The sequence below is a fragment of the Tupaia chinensis genome, unplaced genomic scaffold (genome assembly GCF_000334495.1).
Source record: "Tupaia chinensis unplaced genomic scaffold, TupChi_1.0 Scaffold149552_1, whole genome shotgun sequence".
Lineage (NCBI taxonomy): Eukaryota > Metazoa > Chordata > Mammalia > Scandentia > Tupaiidae > Tupaia > Tupaia belangeri.
In genome coordinates this window covers 1367496-1384322 of record NW_006209397.1, presented here as the reverse complement: position 1 = coordinate 1384322, position 16827 = coordinate 1367496, and the positions used below count along the sequence as shown (strand labels likewise).

Genomic DNA, 16827 nt, shown 5'->3' with positions numbered 1-16827 from the left:
AAAAAAAAAAAAAAACAAGAACATTCTTAGATAAACAAAACCTGAAAGAATTTACCAACACCAGACCAGCTCTCCAAGAAGTTCTGAAGAGAGTGCTATACCAAGAAAAACTAAATACAGACACATAGAAATAAGAGTTTGAAAACAACTAATAAAATGGCCAACTTAATTGTAGGGACAAGTCTGGAGTTAAATCTTATCTTTCAGAATTCAAAGGGAAAATATCAAACCATAACAGAAGATAAAGTACATGAGACGTTTAGTGAAGTAGAATCTTAGGACTTTTGACAAAAGACAATGTTAAGCTCTCTTAACATTGTTGATTTTGATTTATTAAAGCTAAAACTGCTTTTCTTGAAATTAAAAAATGTATTTAAAAATACCCTTTAATGACCACAAAAAAAACACCCAGGAATCCTGAATATTATTCATTTTTCTTATTGTCACTCTAAACTTTCACCTTCAGCTGGAGATCTTTCAAATTTCTCTTTTTGTGCTCAGAATTAAATTTCTAATCTAGATTGTATCTATTTTCCCTTTGTTGCCTCTGTCTTACTAAATTTCTCACTGCTTCACTTCCCATTGTGAAAGATAGTTAAATGTTATATCTAAAGCTATTCTTACTAATCACATAAAGCAAATCACTGGGAACAACTATTGTGCTTTTTGCATAGGATCAAAATTATTTTGCTTTCAATCTAGAGGCTCCATATTAAATGTTCACTTAAGTCATTTAGTCTATTGTCTTCTACATACTTGTATAGCATTTTTCTCTACTGTAATTTTTATACTTATATCTACAAAATAGTATTCCTCTTATTTATCAGATTGTCATTAGTTCTTCTTAAATTTCATTTCCAAACCTTTTACTACAACATTGTTTTAACTATAACCAGTGAAATAATGAAGCAGTGTTATTTCCTAAGCAGTCAGCATTGTTGATAAGCATAAACTATTATGCTAGATCATCCTCTTCCTTATGTAAAAATCAATTAGAATAAAATTAACATTTCCTCCTACTATAGCATGAACTATCTTGGTGAATCTGCAAACAACAAGAAGATGTGACAAAAGCTAGGTGAGTTATTTATGTAAATAATGAAATGGAAGTGTAGAGTTCTGTGTTATTGAGCAGATTAATTTAGATGGTACTCTGGTAATAAAAAGACCCAAAATATCAGAGGCTTAACACTAAACAGTTTATTTATTAGTTCTGAAAAGGTCTACTGCAAGTCCATCAGCTGTACAGGGCAGAACCCTTTTAAACAGTGACTCAGATCCAGGTTGCATGTTGCATCCATTTTGTAGGTATATCATTTGGAACACATCACTTTCAGGTTACCATGGCAGATAAAGAAAGAGCTGGAAGGTCATGTAGGACTTTTTATTGCTCCAGAATGGAAACAACACATCACTTCTTGTTCACAATCCCTCTGCCAGTAGTAGTCAAATGGAACTGCACTAACTACAAGGGGCCAAGAAGTGAATGGGAGCACAGACATATATTGAACTATAAATGTCTTCACCACATTCTACAAATAATATAAGCTTTTTAAAAACATTCTAATGGACAATAATTTTGCAAAACTTTATATGGATATAAAGTATCCCTTAAATGTAATAGTTTTATCAGCATAAACCTATAGATATATATTTTTAGGAAACAATTATAAAGCTCCAAGGTGATCTAACATGACATAACTGTAATGTTCCAAGAAATTACTGAAACAGTGTGATATTTCCAGTGGAAAAATATGGGGAACTAACATGTTATCTACTAGATGTTTTCTGTCTTTACAATTTTACTTTTGATTCAAGAGAACTAAGTTGACTCAACTATTTAAAAAAATAATTCCCATTGAGCCTCTCTAATCACGCCAAAATTATTTGTATCTATGACATTAGCACATCCTTTGTAATAAGAGTTTTATTAAACATACATTTGTAATTCAGGTTACTCTGATATATAAAAATGTAAAGTAAAAATAATTCCTTAAACTTATGTTAACATAGTGGTAAACATGGTTCAGCAACAGACACAAGGCACCAAATCTTAGTAAAATATGAACACAATAATGTTGTTTCCAACTAAATTTAACTAGTTTAATTCAATATTAATGCTTAAGTCAACAGCTTTCAATGACATACTTACCAACATTTTGGCAGTAGTTTCATATAACAAGATACAGAGTGTACTTGAAGTCTGGCACTCAACTTGCTTATAGTAATACACCAGCTTCAATACAAAGGCATTAAATATTTTTTAAAACCTTCTTTTTAAATACTAAATATTTTGGCAACTGTGCAGTTAAATACAGAAATAAAATTAATATACCAAGATTAAGAAACTACAAACTTGAAGCTTGTACCCTAAGCATAAATCATATGTAAAAAGGATTACTGTTTATGTACAACATCTCAAGATAATTAAAACTCAATAATACAAAACACACTAAAAAGCCTCAGAATCTTCATTAATCAAAAAATTCCAGGGTCTGTTTGAAATGATTCTCCTTAAAAGGGTATCAAAGTTAATTCAAATCATGGAATATTTTAACATTAAATATTATTCAGTACTGTATAGTGAATAGTGGTGAAGTGGAGGTAAGTTTTATTGATTTGGAAACTTGCTTATGCAATAAACTGTTGTCTTTCTTGTTCACTTGAAGTAGCATACAACAACATCCCAAAATTTCACTAAGAAAAGAATGGCTGCTGTATTGGCAAAAATAGTATGTGTAAAGATCAAAGGCACACTATTCAGCTAGCCGAAGTGATTAACAAACACTCCCCCTACCCCACAAGCCCTTTCCCCATGTAAACAGAAGTTTATTACTGAAAAAATCAAAACTACATTTATCTTCAAAAGTAAGGAGTTTAAGACATCAATGTTAAGTCCTTGCTTTAGAAATGTCAACTACAGTCATCTTAATATTTTGAATTATATTTTAATAATATATCCAAATCAGATAAATACACTTAATCTTTTATATATATTTGGTCAAAATTATTCATTATCGAAAGTATTTTAATTCCAAACATTTTTAAAGCATTATTTATTTATTATCATTATTTTCAAATTTTGCAAAACTTTATATGGATATAAAGTATCCCTTAAATGTAATAGTTTTATCAGCATAAACCTATAGATATATATTTTTAGGAAACAATTATAAAGCTCCAAGGTGATCTAACATGACATAACTGTAATGTTCCAAGAAATTACTGAAACAGTGTGATATTTCCAGTGGAAAAATATGGGGAACTAACATGTTATCTACTAGATGTTTTCTGTCTTTACAATTTTACTTTTGATTCAAGAGAACTAAGTTGACTCAACTATTTAAAAAAATAATTCCCATTGAGCCTCTCTAATCACGCCAAAATTATTTGTATCTATGACATTAGCACATCCTTTGTAATAAGAGTTTTATTAAACATACATTTGTAATTCAGGTTACTCTGATATATAAAAATGTAAAGTAAAAATAATTCCTTAAACTTATGTTAACATAGTGGTAAACATGGTTCAGCAACAGACACAAGGCACCAAATCTTAGTAAAATATGAACACAATAATGTTGTTTCCAACTAAATTTAACTAGTTTAATTCAATATTAATGCTTAAGTCAACAGCTTTCAATGACATACTTACCAACATTTTGGCAGTAGTTTCATATAACAAGATACAGAGTGTACTTGAAGTCTGGCACTCAACTTGCTTATAGTAATACACCAGCTTCAATATGAAGGCATTAAATATTTTTTAAAACCTTCTTTTTAAATACTAAATATTTTGGCAACTGTGCAGTTAAATACAGAAATAAAATTAATATACCAAGATTAAGAAACTACAAACTTGAAGCTTGTACCCTAAGCATAAATCATATGTAAAAAGGATTACTGTTTATGTACAACATCTCAAGATAATTAAAACTCAATAATACAAAACACACTAAAAAGCCTCAGAATCTTCATTAATCAAAAAATTCCAGGGTCTGTTTGAAATGATTCTCCTTAAAAGGGTATCAAAGTTAATTCAAATCATGGAATATTTTAACATTAAATATTATTCAGTACTGTATAGTGAATAGTGGTGAAGTGGAGGTAAGTTTTATTGATTTGGAAACTTGCTTATGCAATAAACTGTTGTCTTTCTTGTTCACTTGAAGTAGCATACAACAACATCCCAAAATTTCACTAAGAAAAGAATGGCTGCTGTATTGGCAAAAATAGTATGTGTAAAGATCAAAGGCACACTATTCAGCTAGCCGAAGTGATTAACAAACACTCCCCCTACCCCACAAGCCCTTTCCCCATGTAAACAGAAGTTTATTACTGAAAAAATCAAAACTACATTTATCTTCAAAAGTAAGGAGTTTAAGACATCAATGTTAAGTCCTTGCTTTAGAAATGTCAACTACAGTCATCTTAATATTTTGAATTATATTTTAATAATATATCCAAATCAGATAAATACACTTAATCTTTTATATATATTTGGTCAAAATTATTCATTATCGAAAGTATTTTAATTCCAAACATTTTTAAAGCATTATTTATTTATTATCATTATTTTCAATTAAGTCAGAGAGAGAAAAAGTGACAAAGTGAGCCACCAAGTCTGGGACTTGATCTGTGGTCGGCTATGTGGGAGTCCAGTGCCTTTACCTACCACAGCATCTGCTGGCCCCTAATTTCCAAACATTTTAACCACTAGTATGACAGTAGAATTTAGACTTCCAGAGGAATTAACCACTAGAAGGAAAAACAATTGAATAAAACCCTATAGTTAATCTGCAGGCAACAATTATGGCCCCTTCTGGCACAGTGGCATTTAACTGGCAACTGAAAGTCCAGGAATAATTTTACAAACACAGGGAAACTCATGCATTTTGGTAAATATGCTCTTTCACAGTTGAAGTTTCCTTTAGACTTTGCTTTTTTAAATATGAAAATTTTTCTTTTTTCTTGATGTCATCTTGACTTGTGACTTGAAGTAGACTTCTTTTTTTTCTTCTTACTATGTTTCTTGTACTGTTTCTTCTTCTTCTTTTTTATTTTTTCCATTGATTTTTCTTGCTCTTCATGCCTTCTCTTCTTTTTTGCTTGCAATTCCTCTTCACGATCTGATTCTGATGAGAACTCAGGTGGTGAAGGTTTATCCTCAGGATAAGTCTTCTTTCTTTTTTTGCTGAGAATTCGGATACACTTTTCTTTTTCTGTTTCATCCTTTGACTTCTTTTTCTTTTTCACGGATTCCTTGCTTTCTGATTCTGATTCATACATAGAGCTTTCTGATGATTTATATAAATGGTTCTTCTTTTTCTTTCTCTTTTTCCCTTGTTTCTTTTCCACATCCTCAGAATCAGAGGAACTGCTTGAAGAATCAGAGCCTGATGAAGAGGAAGATGAAGAGCGACAAGATTTTTTCTTTTTTTTCCTCTTTCTTTCTCTTTTTTTTGATGGACATTCATTTCCACTTAATAATTTCTCCCTGCTTTTTTCGAGTTCTTTCTTCCAATTTTCATTCATTTTTTCTTCAAATTCAGCTAATGCTTTGGAGCCTTTCTTTTTATTTTCTAATTTTTTCTTCACTTCTTCCCAAGTGGGCCTTGGTCGATTCAGATAATCTTGTATTGTAGGGCCAGCAGGTTGAGTTGAGCCCCTCCATCTGGCCATTGCTATAGGATTCATATAGGCCACTCGATTATCCCTCTTTCCCATGGTGCCAGATGGTTCCCCCAGTAGACTCTCAGTTGCCAAAGATATGAAGAATAGAAACTTCCCTTCAGTTCTTCATCTGCTTGTGTACCAAGCAGACTCCATTCTGTGAGAGAAGCATAAGGGATGATTACAAAATGCCATGATCCTCTACCACAGCCTTCCCAGTCAGACAAGACAAGATCACAGGCAAGCACATACATGTCCAGCATGTACACAACATCCAGAATTTGAAACTCCATAAATTCCAAATGGATCCAGAGTGTTGGCACTACAATTAGTATCTTTTTTTGTTCTTTCATTCCTGTCTTATGAGGCTTATACAGAGCTATACCAGACAGTTCTTCTCCAACTTAGGATAGTGTTGCATAATCTACTCCACTCATTTTAACAGGAACTCGAGAGGCATACCTGTAAATCTTTCTCCTTCAACTCTCACATCCAATGTATTACTAAATCCCACTGTTTAAAACTCTATAAAAGATCTCATATCCACTCACTTCTCTTGTCATCACTTTAGGGAAGACTACTATTATCTCTCTCTTGGACCATTAAGTGTTTAGTATCTCTCAAGGTTGCTTTCTGTATTACAATGGATTATCTTGTTCAGTTCTTAGACTAAAATATATGAAGTTGATTCTGTTATTATCCCTATTTCATGGATGGTGAAACTAAGGCTTTGAGAATTTGAGTATAACTTGCAACTGGAATTTAAACCAAGGCAGCCTGATACCAAATTCTGCACACATGATACACTATCTATTGCCTCCTTACATCAACCTCTTCATTGAGAGCTCTAATTTCTACCCTACTCTTTTCCATGCCAGTTCTGCACTGTAATCAAAGGAATCTTAAAATACTCCAGTGGCTTTACATTTTGATGAAAATGTAAAGAGAATCAAATCCAAACTCCTATAAAGGTCTTATATTATCTTCCCTATTTTTTTCTCTTTCACCTAGAGTCACTCACCCTTTTCAGTTCTATCTCCTCCAGTTTTGCCTTGGTTCCTGAAGCATGATTAGTTCCAAGTTTAGTGAGCAAGGCCAATTCCACCTCATCCTTAAGGTCTCAGCTTAAATGACGATTCCTCAGAAACATAATTATTAGGTTGAACTATATAAAACTACTAATTTTATAGGCTAGAAACAGTTTAACTACCAACAGTTTCATATCATTCAACCTTACACTAAAATTGTTTTTCTGTCTACCTGTCATCTTCATTTTTCTATATTCCACTTTTGTGTTTCTTTTATTCCCAGCACTTTTTAAGTTGGTATTTTTTTTCATTTGTTTGATTATTTTGGAGTGTAGGTGTGTGTGTGTGTGTGTGTGTGTGTATCCACTGCTAAATGTAAAGACAAGAAAAATAAAAGCCATGTTTGGTCTGTCTTATTTAATGTGGTGTTACTAGTGCATAACATGGCATCTGATCCATATTAAGTACTCAATAAATATTTTCTCAGTAATAAACAAAAGAATGGGTAGATGGATGAGTAACTCTAAGAGTGAGGTACATTCAAAGGGAGGAGCCTAGAGCTGTTGATGTCTGTATAGGATTCTGAAGGATGAACAGGAGTTCACGCAAAAAATGAGGAAATGAAGGGTATTCTAGGAAGATGAAACAGTATGAGAAAAAAAAACACAGGGTTTTGAAAGAGCATAATGTATTAGTGTTGATGGAACTTAAAAAGCAGGAGGACAGTGGTAGGAGATGAGGCTGCATGCACAAGAAGTCTGATTGTAATGGGCTTTCAGACCATTTAAAAATCTTATCAATAGATTTTTTTCTTATGGTTGATAGCCAATAGTCTTTTTTTTCTTGAAATTTAAAGAAAAAAATTATTGAAGATCTGAAAAACAATTCCTAAAAGATCGACTTCAGAAAATTGTAGTTACACAATGCATTGCATCTGTCACGTTAAAACGTGCATGAGACACAAATGCAAAACCATGAAATAAGCCACCATTCTTCAACAATTTGAGTGAAGATAATGCCTAAGGAACAACATGGATGACTTGAAAAGGATGGGCTCTTTAATCACCATTAAAAAAAAAAGGAGCACAAATGGATAAGTGTGTTTAGTTATATAAACTGAATAGCACCTTTGGCATTAGGAATCAGAGCATTTTGTCATATAGCATTAACACTTATTATAAAAGTGCATAGTGTCAAAGGAATAGAACCACCAGCATTTAAAGCAGCTTTGTCAACTAGGCAATTAAACACTCTACAGTATGTCTCTGTTGTCCATCATTGAATACACTGGTAGCAACTTTGAAATGAAAAGAAAGGAAAAGACAAAGGAGCCAAACCCCCTTTATTTTCTCTGCTTAAAATCAAACAGAAATAAACATCAATTCTGTTGTACAGTAACATCTTCAAAGTACATCATTTATACAAGAGATCCAAACATAGGTGAGCAAGTGAGCCTCTCAAATAGCTTTCCGATGGTACTCGTGGGGAGCCACTTCATAATTGTTGGCACTAAACAAAGTTGCAGAATTCTTTGCCAGGTACTTTAGGAAATCATGAAGATAATTCAGTAATAAAGCAAGGCTCTTCTCATCAAGAAGTGTATAGGTCAACATTGTACCAACCCGTACAAATAATTTCAGGAGATGAGGCGCTCCATGCACCTGGGACATAGGCACATCAGGGTGATCTGCAAGGATCTTGGCATATTGTGGTCTTTCAGACTTGTAGAGTAGCTGAGTGCCCAACATGACGTTGAAGTATTCTTTTATACCTGCCACAACTTCATTAACAGCATACTCCTTATTACTGGTGTTTCCTTGAGTTTTCTTATAATTTGCATAATCCTCCAGAATGGAATCCTCATTCTTCTTAGCAGGAAGATAAAAGAGTTGGTTTTGCCTGGTAATTAAGTTCCAGTCATCAACAAGCCATGGTTTTACCTCTTCCGGAATCTTTACTTCAACTCTGTTCATGAATGTTTCCTCATTTTCAACAGTAGGATCTACCCGGGCCCTTTTCTTCTGAGGAGGTTGAGGTGTCTCACTGGTACTGCCATCATCTCCATTCCCAGGTGTTTTCTGTTTGTTCTTTTTTGTTTTCACTTCAACAGTTTTCTGTTACAGACCAGATGTCTTCTTTCCTGGCACAGCCCCTCTCATCTTGCCCTCTGCATATTACTCCTGATTGACTTTTTGAAGTTCTCACTGTTTCTTCAGATTGGTGTCCTCATATTTGAGTACTCTGCTCTCTGGAACCTATTCATCCCAATTTTTGTTCCTACCACTGTAATGCATAAAATATTTCACTTGCTTATCATTTATGGCAACTTTCACACTTTGCTTCAAAAAGAAGAAGCCCATGAAAGCACAGCACTCTCAGGGGCCAGGTGGTGGTGTGGGGTTTAAGGCTTTGGACACACCCACATGGTCTGCCACAGTTCGGGTCTGGTGGCTTACTCTCTCACTTTCCTTCTCTCTGTGTGTTTGTCTTTCTCTGGTCAAGATAAATTAATGAATAAATTTAAAAAGTAAATAAATAATTCAAAAAAAAGAGAAAAAAGCACAGCACTCTCTCACTCTCCCTCTTGAAATTTAGGCTTTGGATTCTGCTTCGGCGCCATTTATAAGTGATTTGCCACCTCCTCCTTTTCTCACCACCCCCTACTCCTGCCCCCTACTCTCTCCTCCGCCCACCCCCTGCCAATAGTCTTTTATATATAAAAAGTAGATGATCAGGCATATCATAGATTTTTCTGTCAGTCTCCATTTTGACTGTGACCCTTCAAGTCAACCTAACATACCTACTCATTATAAGTTCAATACTACAGACATTTCAGTGACTCATGATGATAGTTTCTTACATTTAATTTGCTGTGTTCTTGATATTATTCTCCTTTTCCTTCAGGTCCACCCAGATACTATTAGTTTTTTTCTTTTTTATCATTTTTAATCTTAAAATCCTGTCAAATACCATTTTTTCCTTGACTTGACCATCAGAAGCCTTTAAGGACTTTATTTAGTATTCAACTTGCTGACTTTTTCTATTTGACACATAAACTAGCATAATCCATTCAAATTTGAAGTCTTTGAGACTTGAGTTCCTTGAGATCAGCTATAAAGATTAGAAGAGGCCACTTCACAAAGGCTTTGGATGCTATGCTAAGGAAACTGAAATTTTTCCTGGGACTTAGAGTAAAGCTAATGGAGAGATACTATTTTAGGCAGGAGAGTGATATGTGAGAGTCAAGTATTTAGAGTTAAAGATGGATTGGAGTCAGGAAAACTGAAGGCAGTGAGATCACTTAAGTAATCATGTAGAAAAGCATAAAAGAGTTTAAACTATTGGGTTGTCAGTTATGCAAAAATGTATCATGAATTTTCCAACAACCCTATAAAACAGTGACACTGTGAATAAAATGTAGGGGAAATATATGAGACATGTTGAGGAGAGTCTACTAAAACTAGTGACCAATTCGATATAAAGGGTAGAAGAGAGAGAAAAGAATCTAGGACAAAGTTCTGGCTTTAAACAGTAGATAAAAGGCAATGTCATAAATAAAATGTATATAAAAAAGTACAGATTTTGAGAAAAAGTGCTCGGTTTTGTTCTGGACTTGCAAAAGTTGAGTGCCAGTGAGACAGACATATGAATGAACCTGCCTGTAGGAAATTGGACTAATGGGTGTTGGCACTCTGTAAAATGATCTCAGTCAGAGATATAGGACTGACAGTCACTGAGTGATAGCTGACGTTATGAGAGAAGATTAAATAACCTAGCAAGAGAATTTCAAATGGAAATAGTCTTGAGTATTGGATCTAATTGAACACTAATATGCAAGGGATTGTCAGAGAAAGAAAGGCCTGTCAAAAACACTTTAGAAAATTAGCCAGAACTGAAAAATCTAGACTGGCATCAGAAAAGAAAGCCAGAAACACAGGGAGCATAAAGTTTCAAGGTAAGGGCAATAATTCTCAAGACTGTAATGTTTTAATTTTCTACAACAAGTAAATATTGTCTTAACCATTAAAAAGCAACTCCCCTCCTCCCCCCAAAAAAGAAAGCAAGCAAAGATGGGATGGACGACAATATTAAATGCAGCACATAGGTGAAGTACAATAAGATCTGAAAACTTCCATTATACTCAGCTATTAAGAAGTCTTTCATAATCATTGTCATTACAATTTCAATTAAATAATGATAGAAGAAGCCAGATGGCAATGGGTTGAAAACTGAATGAAAGGTGAGGAAGTCAACCCTGGAATACAGAGACTCAGTTGTGAAGGAAGAGGTAAGAAAGTAACTATAGTGAGGAATGCAGGGTTAAACAATCAGTATTTATTCATTGTTTTTTAGCATAAAAGAAATGAGCATATTCATTAGGGTGTCTAGAAAGATAAAGTCAAAGGAGAAAACTTTCTTTCGAGAGGTTTTTGCTGTAGGTCACATGCATTTCCCAGAAAGGCAAAGAGAGATAGAGAGACAGAAAGTAAGAAATCACTCCCAAGGGGGGATAGCCAAGCCGCAATTGCTTCTCCTCCATTGGCCTCTTGGGATCTTGGGCATGTACACATGTGCCTGGCGTGAATTTAAGCCACCAGGTCCAGGACTCGAATCGCAGTCGACTATATGGGAGTACAATAACATAGCCATTACACCAACTGCTAGCCCCAAGAGAAAACTTTTTTTAAAGATAGGTGAGCACTGTATGGCTGAAACAGAAGGACTCAATGGAATAGAAGTAATTTTAGATAGTAGATATTGCATGGGGTGGGGTGAGGGATCAGAAGAAAATGATTAACAGACACAAGAGTGCATGTAAACAAATGAAACAGGTTGTAGAATAGTGTAACACAACAGAATAAAAGTGTCATTAATGATTCAATGTCAGGACCAGCAGATGGCATAATGGCTATGTCGCTGGACTCCCATGTAGTTGACCATGGCTCAAATCCCGGACCTGGTGGCTTAAACTCACGCCAGGCATGTGTGCATGCATGCATGCCTAAGATCCCAAGAGGAGAATGGAGGAGAAAGGATTGCAGTGTGGCCATTCTCCCCCCTCACCCCAGGGGTGGTGATTTCCTACTTTCTGTCTCTCTGTCTGTCTTCCTGGCAAGTGCACGTGCCCTATAGCAAAATCCTCTCAAAAAAAAAAAAAAAATCAATGTATACTTCTCCCCTTAAAAAAAAAAAATAGTAGAATAGCTACCAAATAGTCACAACATAATGTAATGTACAATTTTGGAGAAGATGAATATATACAATGATTATATGCAAATCAGAAATTACAATAAAAAAGATAGGCAACATAGGGAACAATTGATATGGCAAGACCAAAGAGGAGGCAGAGAATAATAAAATTTAAACTTCCAGGTAGAAGGCATCTCTTATTCTTTTTTTTTTTCTATAAGGTGTGTGCACTAGTCAGAAAGACAAAGAGAGACAGAGACAGAAAGCGAGAAATCACCCCCTAGGGGGGATGGCCATGCCACAATCCCTTCTCTGCCATTCTCCTTTTGGGATCTTGGGCATGCATGCACATGCGCCCGGCATGAGTTTAAGCCACAAGGTCTGGGATTTGAACTGCGGTTGACTGCATGGGACTTCAGCGACATAGTCATTATGCCAAGTCATCTCTTATTCTAAGAGCAGAGGCAAAGGATGTAGAAAAGATATAGATGTAGTTTTTTGGAGGGTGTGGGAGACAAAAAGAGAAAGCTGAAGTATTTATCACAAAAGCCTTTGTTTTCACTCAATGCTAGTTGAGATCATCTACTAAGATTAAGATAGCATAAGAGTTTTAAGACCAATGATTACACTTTGGAATAACAGCAGAAGGGAGAAGGCACTGACACTAACTAGCCAGGAGTTATGGAAGCCTTCAGAACTGCACTGCAGAATGTGTTTAGGAACCTCAGTTTCTTGCTCAACATTCTTTTTTAAAAAAGTATTGTGGCTTACCTTCTCTGTTTCTATTATAAAACAAAGAGATGGTTGGACCCAGGCCTAATGGTTAAGGGAGCCGGATCCCATATGGACAACCCTTCAGTTCGAGTCCCAGGCCTGACACCTTGAGAAACAAGAAGGCACGTATGTGAGTGTGTGTGTGTGTGTGTGTGTGTGTGTGTGCCCCAAATCTCCACAGGATGGAGAAATTGAGGAGAAGGGATTGCTCTATGACTATGCCCCATTGAGGGCACCTTCTCTCTCTCTCCCTCTTTCTCTCTCTGTCTCTATCTGTCTCTGACAAGCACATACACCCTCTTACAAATTGTAAATATAAGTAAAACAAGGAAAAACTTAATATTTTTGAATCTCTTTGTTTTCATGAAACATACTAACATCATGGAAAGATTAGATATAAATTATGATAGCCATGCTGTTAATCTGGATGCTATAATAATAATATTTGTTTATTCAGTCTCACAATATCCTTTTGAATGTCTGTTATGTGACAGGCACTATGTTATATACCATGGATATTATGGTCTAGTAAAGGTAATAGTCATTTCACAAATATGAAACAGATGAATATATAATTGTGATTGGAAAGATAAAAGTTATAATGAGGAACCCAATTCAGAAGAGAAGGTCAAGTCTTAGTTACTGACACAATATGAGAACTGATCTATAAACTTAGCCAGAAAAACAAGTTAAACAGGATGAGAGTAATAAAAGAGCCAAAGTTGATTGAGTGCTCTAAGCAGCAGGTGTATCAGATGAGGCCTTCAGGTGAAAAGGAAAAGTATGATATAATCCAAAATATTTACATGATTATAATGCTATAAACTAGTCATTATTTCAATTTTCCTTTTTGAGAGTAATTATATTTATACAATTTGCCATTGAATATACTCAGGGACAAAGTGAAAAGTACATTTTTCAATGAGATGTATAATCGTAGATGAACTCTCACAGACACATGTGCTTGAGTGGAAAATCCTTTTCTAGGGCCAGTCCCATAGGCTACTGGTTGAAGGAGCCAGATCCCACATGGCTGACTGCAGTTGGAATCCTGGTCTCACTGGCTTGAACAACACTCTGGGTGCATATGCATGCATGCCAAAAATACTGACAGGATGGAGAAATGAAAGAGAGGATATCACAGTGTGATCACGCTTCATTAGGGGTTTCTTTCTCCTTCCACCCAGTCCAAGTCTCTCTCTGGTAACTTCACTTGCCCTCTGGCAAAAAATAAAGATATAAATAACCCTTTTTAAAATAATTGATAACTTCTCCAAGACTTAAAATGAAGCACCCTACTCTTGTAAATGTCTGGACATTTGCATGGAGCCCCTATCAGAACAGTTTTAATCCTTTTTGTTCACAGTAGTTCGTAGAAGTTTAATTATCACACTACTGAAATAAATGCCTCTTAGAAAGCTACTTAAAGGATTTAAGATAGCAATGAGTACATTAAATTATAAAATGATAATAATCTGTACATATGTATACTAACAACACATTTAATTGCCACTCTATATTTTGCCATTTCACATTGGATGATTACATAGAGAGCAATTGCAGCACAGTCTAATTCACAGGCCAAATAAGAGTTAAAAGAGGTTTATGGAGAAATTTTAAGATATATTACCATTTCCTAGAAATAGTGAGCTCTAGCAAGTGTGTGTAATATAACCTCCTTTCCACTACATTAAAACTCAAGCATGAACAGGTCCTATTACAGTTGTTAACATGAGTGTCCTGAAGGAGAAATTATTGCTCTTATCTCGATTGGGATCAACATACTAAAAAAAATAATAAAATTGCTGTGTTAAAGTCATTCTCCTCATGTGAATTCCCTCCAGCATAGTTGTGCCATGTAGCATTTGTTATTCTAGAAACAGGTGCAGAATTTGAAATAATCCTTTCTCATTTTTCCTTCTATGGAATTGTCAGATGACAAGGGATCATCTCTACCGCCATAAGAATGATACCAGAAAGCTTACAGTAACAAAATAGTGCAGATGTAAGTCATCAAATAAATAAATAAAAAAAGGATAGCTATGAGAGAATGGAAGTTCCAACTATAAATTTTAGCCAGGTCCTGCGTAGCAGAGGCAGTGGAAGCCAGTGAGAAGACTGAGACCAGAGATTGCCTTGGGAACTTCACTGCCTCCCCATCGCTTCCAGGAGACTGCTTAGAACTCTAGTTGCCTTTTGCCCATTCAGGAATACTTCATCTTCATAGTTTCCTGAAGCATGCAATGCATTGCAGGCTATATAACCCCCACTTTCTTCCTCAGCTGAAACTTGGCAGCTGAGTCCCAGGTCAACCTATTCTCAAGAAACTGGAACACCCACATACTTGGTGTGTCTTTCAAGTTGCCTGGTCCAGGACTTGAATCACTCAGTCAGCCATGTCACATGCAGCTGTCTTAACCTCCACACCAACTGCTGACCTTATGCTTTTTTTTAACTTTTAATTTCAAAATTATTGTAGATTCATTCTCCAGAAATCGCTCAGATAGTACAGAGAGGTTTTCTGTCTACTTCACTCAATTTCATCAAGTGGTTGCATTTGTAGTTATAACAATATCAAAAGGTGCTTCGTTTTATGTTATTCTTTCACATGTGTAGATGTGTGCTGTCATCACTGCAATTAAAATACAGAACTGTTGACCACTGTGAAGACTGTCTTGCTAATCCTACATAGTCATACCTCTGATTCTTCCCCATTGACTTCCCAGTATCTCCAATCTCTTGAGACCACTGATCTGTTCTACATCTCCATACTTTTGTCATTTTGAGAATGTTATATAAATTAAATCATAATTCGTGTGACATTATTATATTGGAGTTTTTTTCACTCTGTACTCTTTGCCTTAGAAATGTGTCTGAGATGTTGCATCCATAGTTTGTTCCTTTTTATTTTTGACTGAATAGTATTTCATGGTACACATATACCTATTTATGGACATGTTTGTTGTTTATAGTTTGGGGATATTGCAAATAAAACTTCTATGAAGTGTCATGTGCATGTTTTTTTGTGAACATAGGTTTTCATTCTTGTGTTACAAGTATCTGTAATTTCAGTTACTGTGTCCTGTAATCAGTGTTAGTGGGTAGGGCATATTTGTTTGTTTTTAATTAAATTGTCAAAATAAAAAAAAAGGAAGAAACAGGGAGGTCATTTGAATATCCCATTCAAGTGACAATAGTAAAGAAATTAGGAAAAAAACATGTAATACCTCAGATGACAGAAACCCGTGCACACCACAAGAAATAGGAGAAATCAAGAAAATATTTTTCCCTCAAAGAAAAAGAACAATTCCTCATCATCCACAGACAGTACAATGAAATTCATGGAAATATCAGGTAAACAATTCAGAATATTCATAGTGACAAAACTAAAGGAAATGCAAGAGAAAAGAGAAAATAAACTCCTGAAGATGAAGAAGACACAATGAGTTCCAGGAGATAAGGCAGTCCTTTCACAATTTGAAAAAAGAATTATACACCATAAAAAAGAAACAAACGGAACTGTTAGAGATGAAAGTTGCAATATAGGAAATCAAAATTTCCCTCGAAAGTATTAAAAGCAGATTAGATCATGCAGAATATTCAATCTCAAATATAGAAGACAAAACCTTTGACCTAGAAAAAAATCACAAAAAAACCCCACAAAAATAACCAAAAATATAAGGACAATATATGAAAAATACTAGATACCATTAAATGTCCAAACATCCAAATATTTGTTATCGCAAAAGGTGAACAAACTAATAAGGGCATTGATAATCTTTTCCACAAAATCCTGGAAGAAAACTTACTAAATCCAGAGTGCACTCAAACATCCAGACCCAAGAAATGCAAAGGACCCCAAACAGAATCAACAAGAAGATTCTCTACATGGCCCATCATAGTCAAACTGGTCAAAACCACAGATAAAGACAAGACACTAAAATTCACAAGAGCAAACATCAAGTTACTTACAAAGGTTATCTCATCAGGCTAGCATTGGACCTCTCACTGGAAACTATGAAAGCAAGGAAAGAATGAGAACATGTATTCAAAGTGTTGAGCTAAACAATTTCACGGGGCTGGCAGGTGGCATGGTGGTTGAGGGCACTGGACTCTCATATGGTCGACCACAGTTCAAGTCCCGGACCTGGCAGCTTGCTTT

General features: G+C 35.1%; 1 protein-coding gene and 1 pseudogene across 1 annotated transcript; both read right to left on the bottom strand.

Moving 5' to 3' along the window:
* Positions 1-4900: 4900 nt before the first annotated feature.
* Positions 4901-5824, bottom strand: FAM133A (family with sequence similarity 133 member A). The gene has a single exon (XM_027769443.1). It carries the CDS (start codon positions 5725-5727, stop codon positions 4978-4980), a length of 750 nt encoding a protein of 249 aa, XP_027625244.1. The 5' UTR covers positions 5728-5824; the 3' UTR covers positions 4901-4977.
* A 2334-nt stretch (positions 5825-8158) lies between these two features.
* LOC102471592 (mortality factor 4-like protein 1 pseudogene) lies at positions 8159-8889 on the bottom strand (annotated as a pseudogene).
* Positions 8890-16827: the final 7938 nt, after the last annotated feature.

What these genes read in the sequence shown, in the direction of transcription:
- FAM133A (XM_027769443.1), bottom strand. Translation starts at nt 5,727, where the DNA reads ATGGGAAAGAGGGATAATCGAGTGGCCTATATGAATCCTATAGCAATG.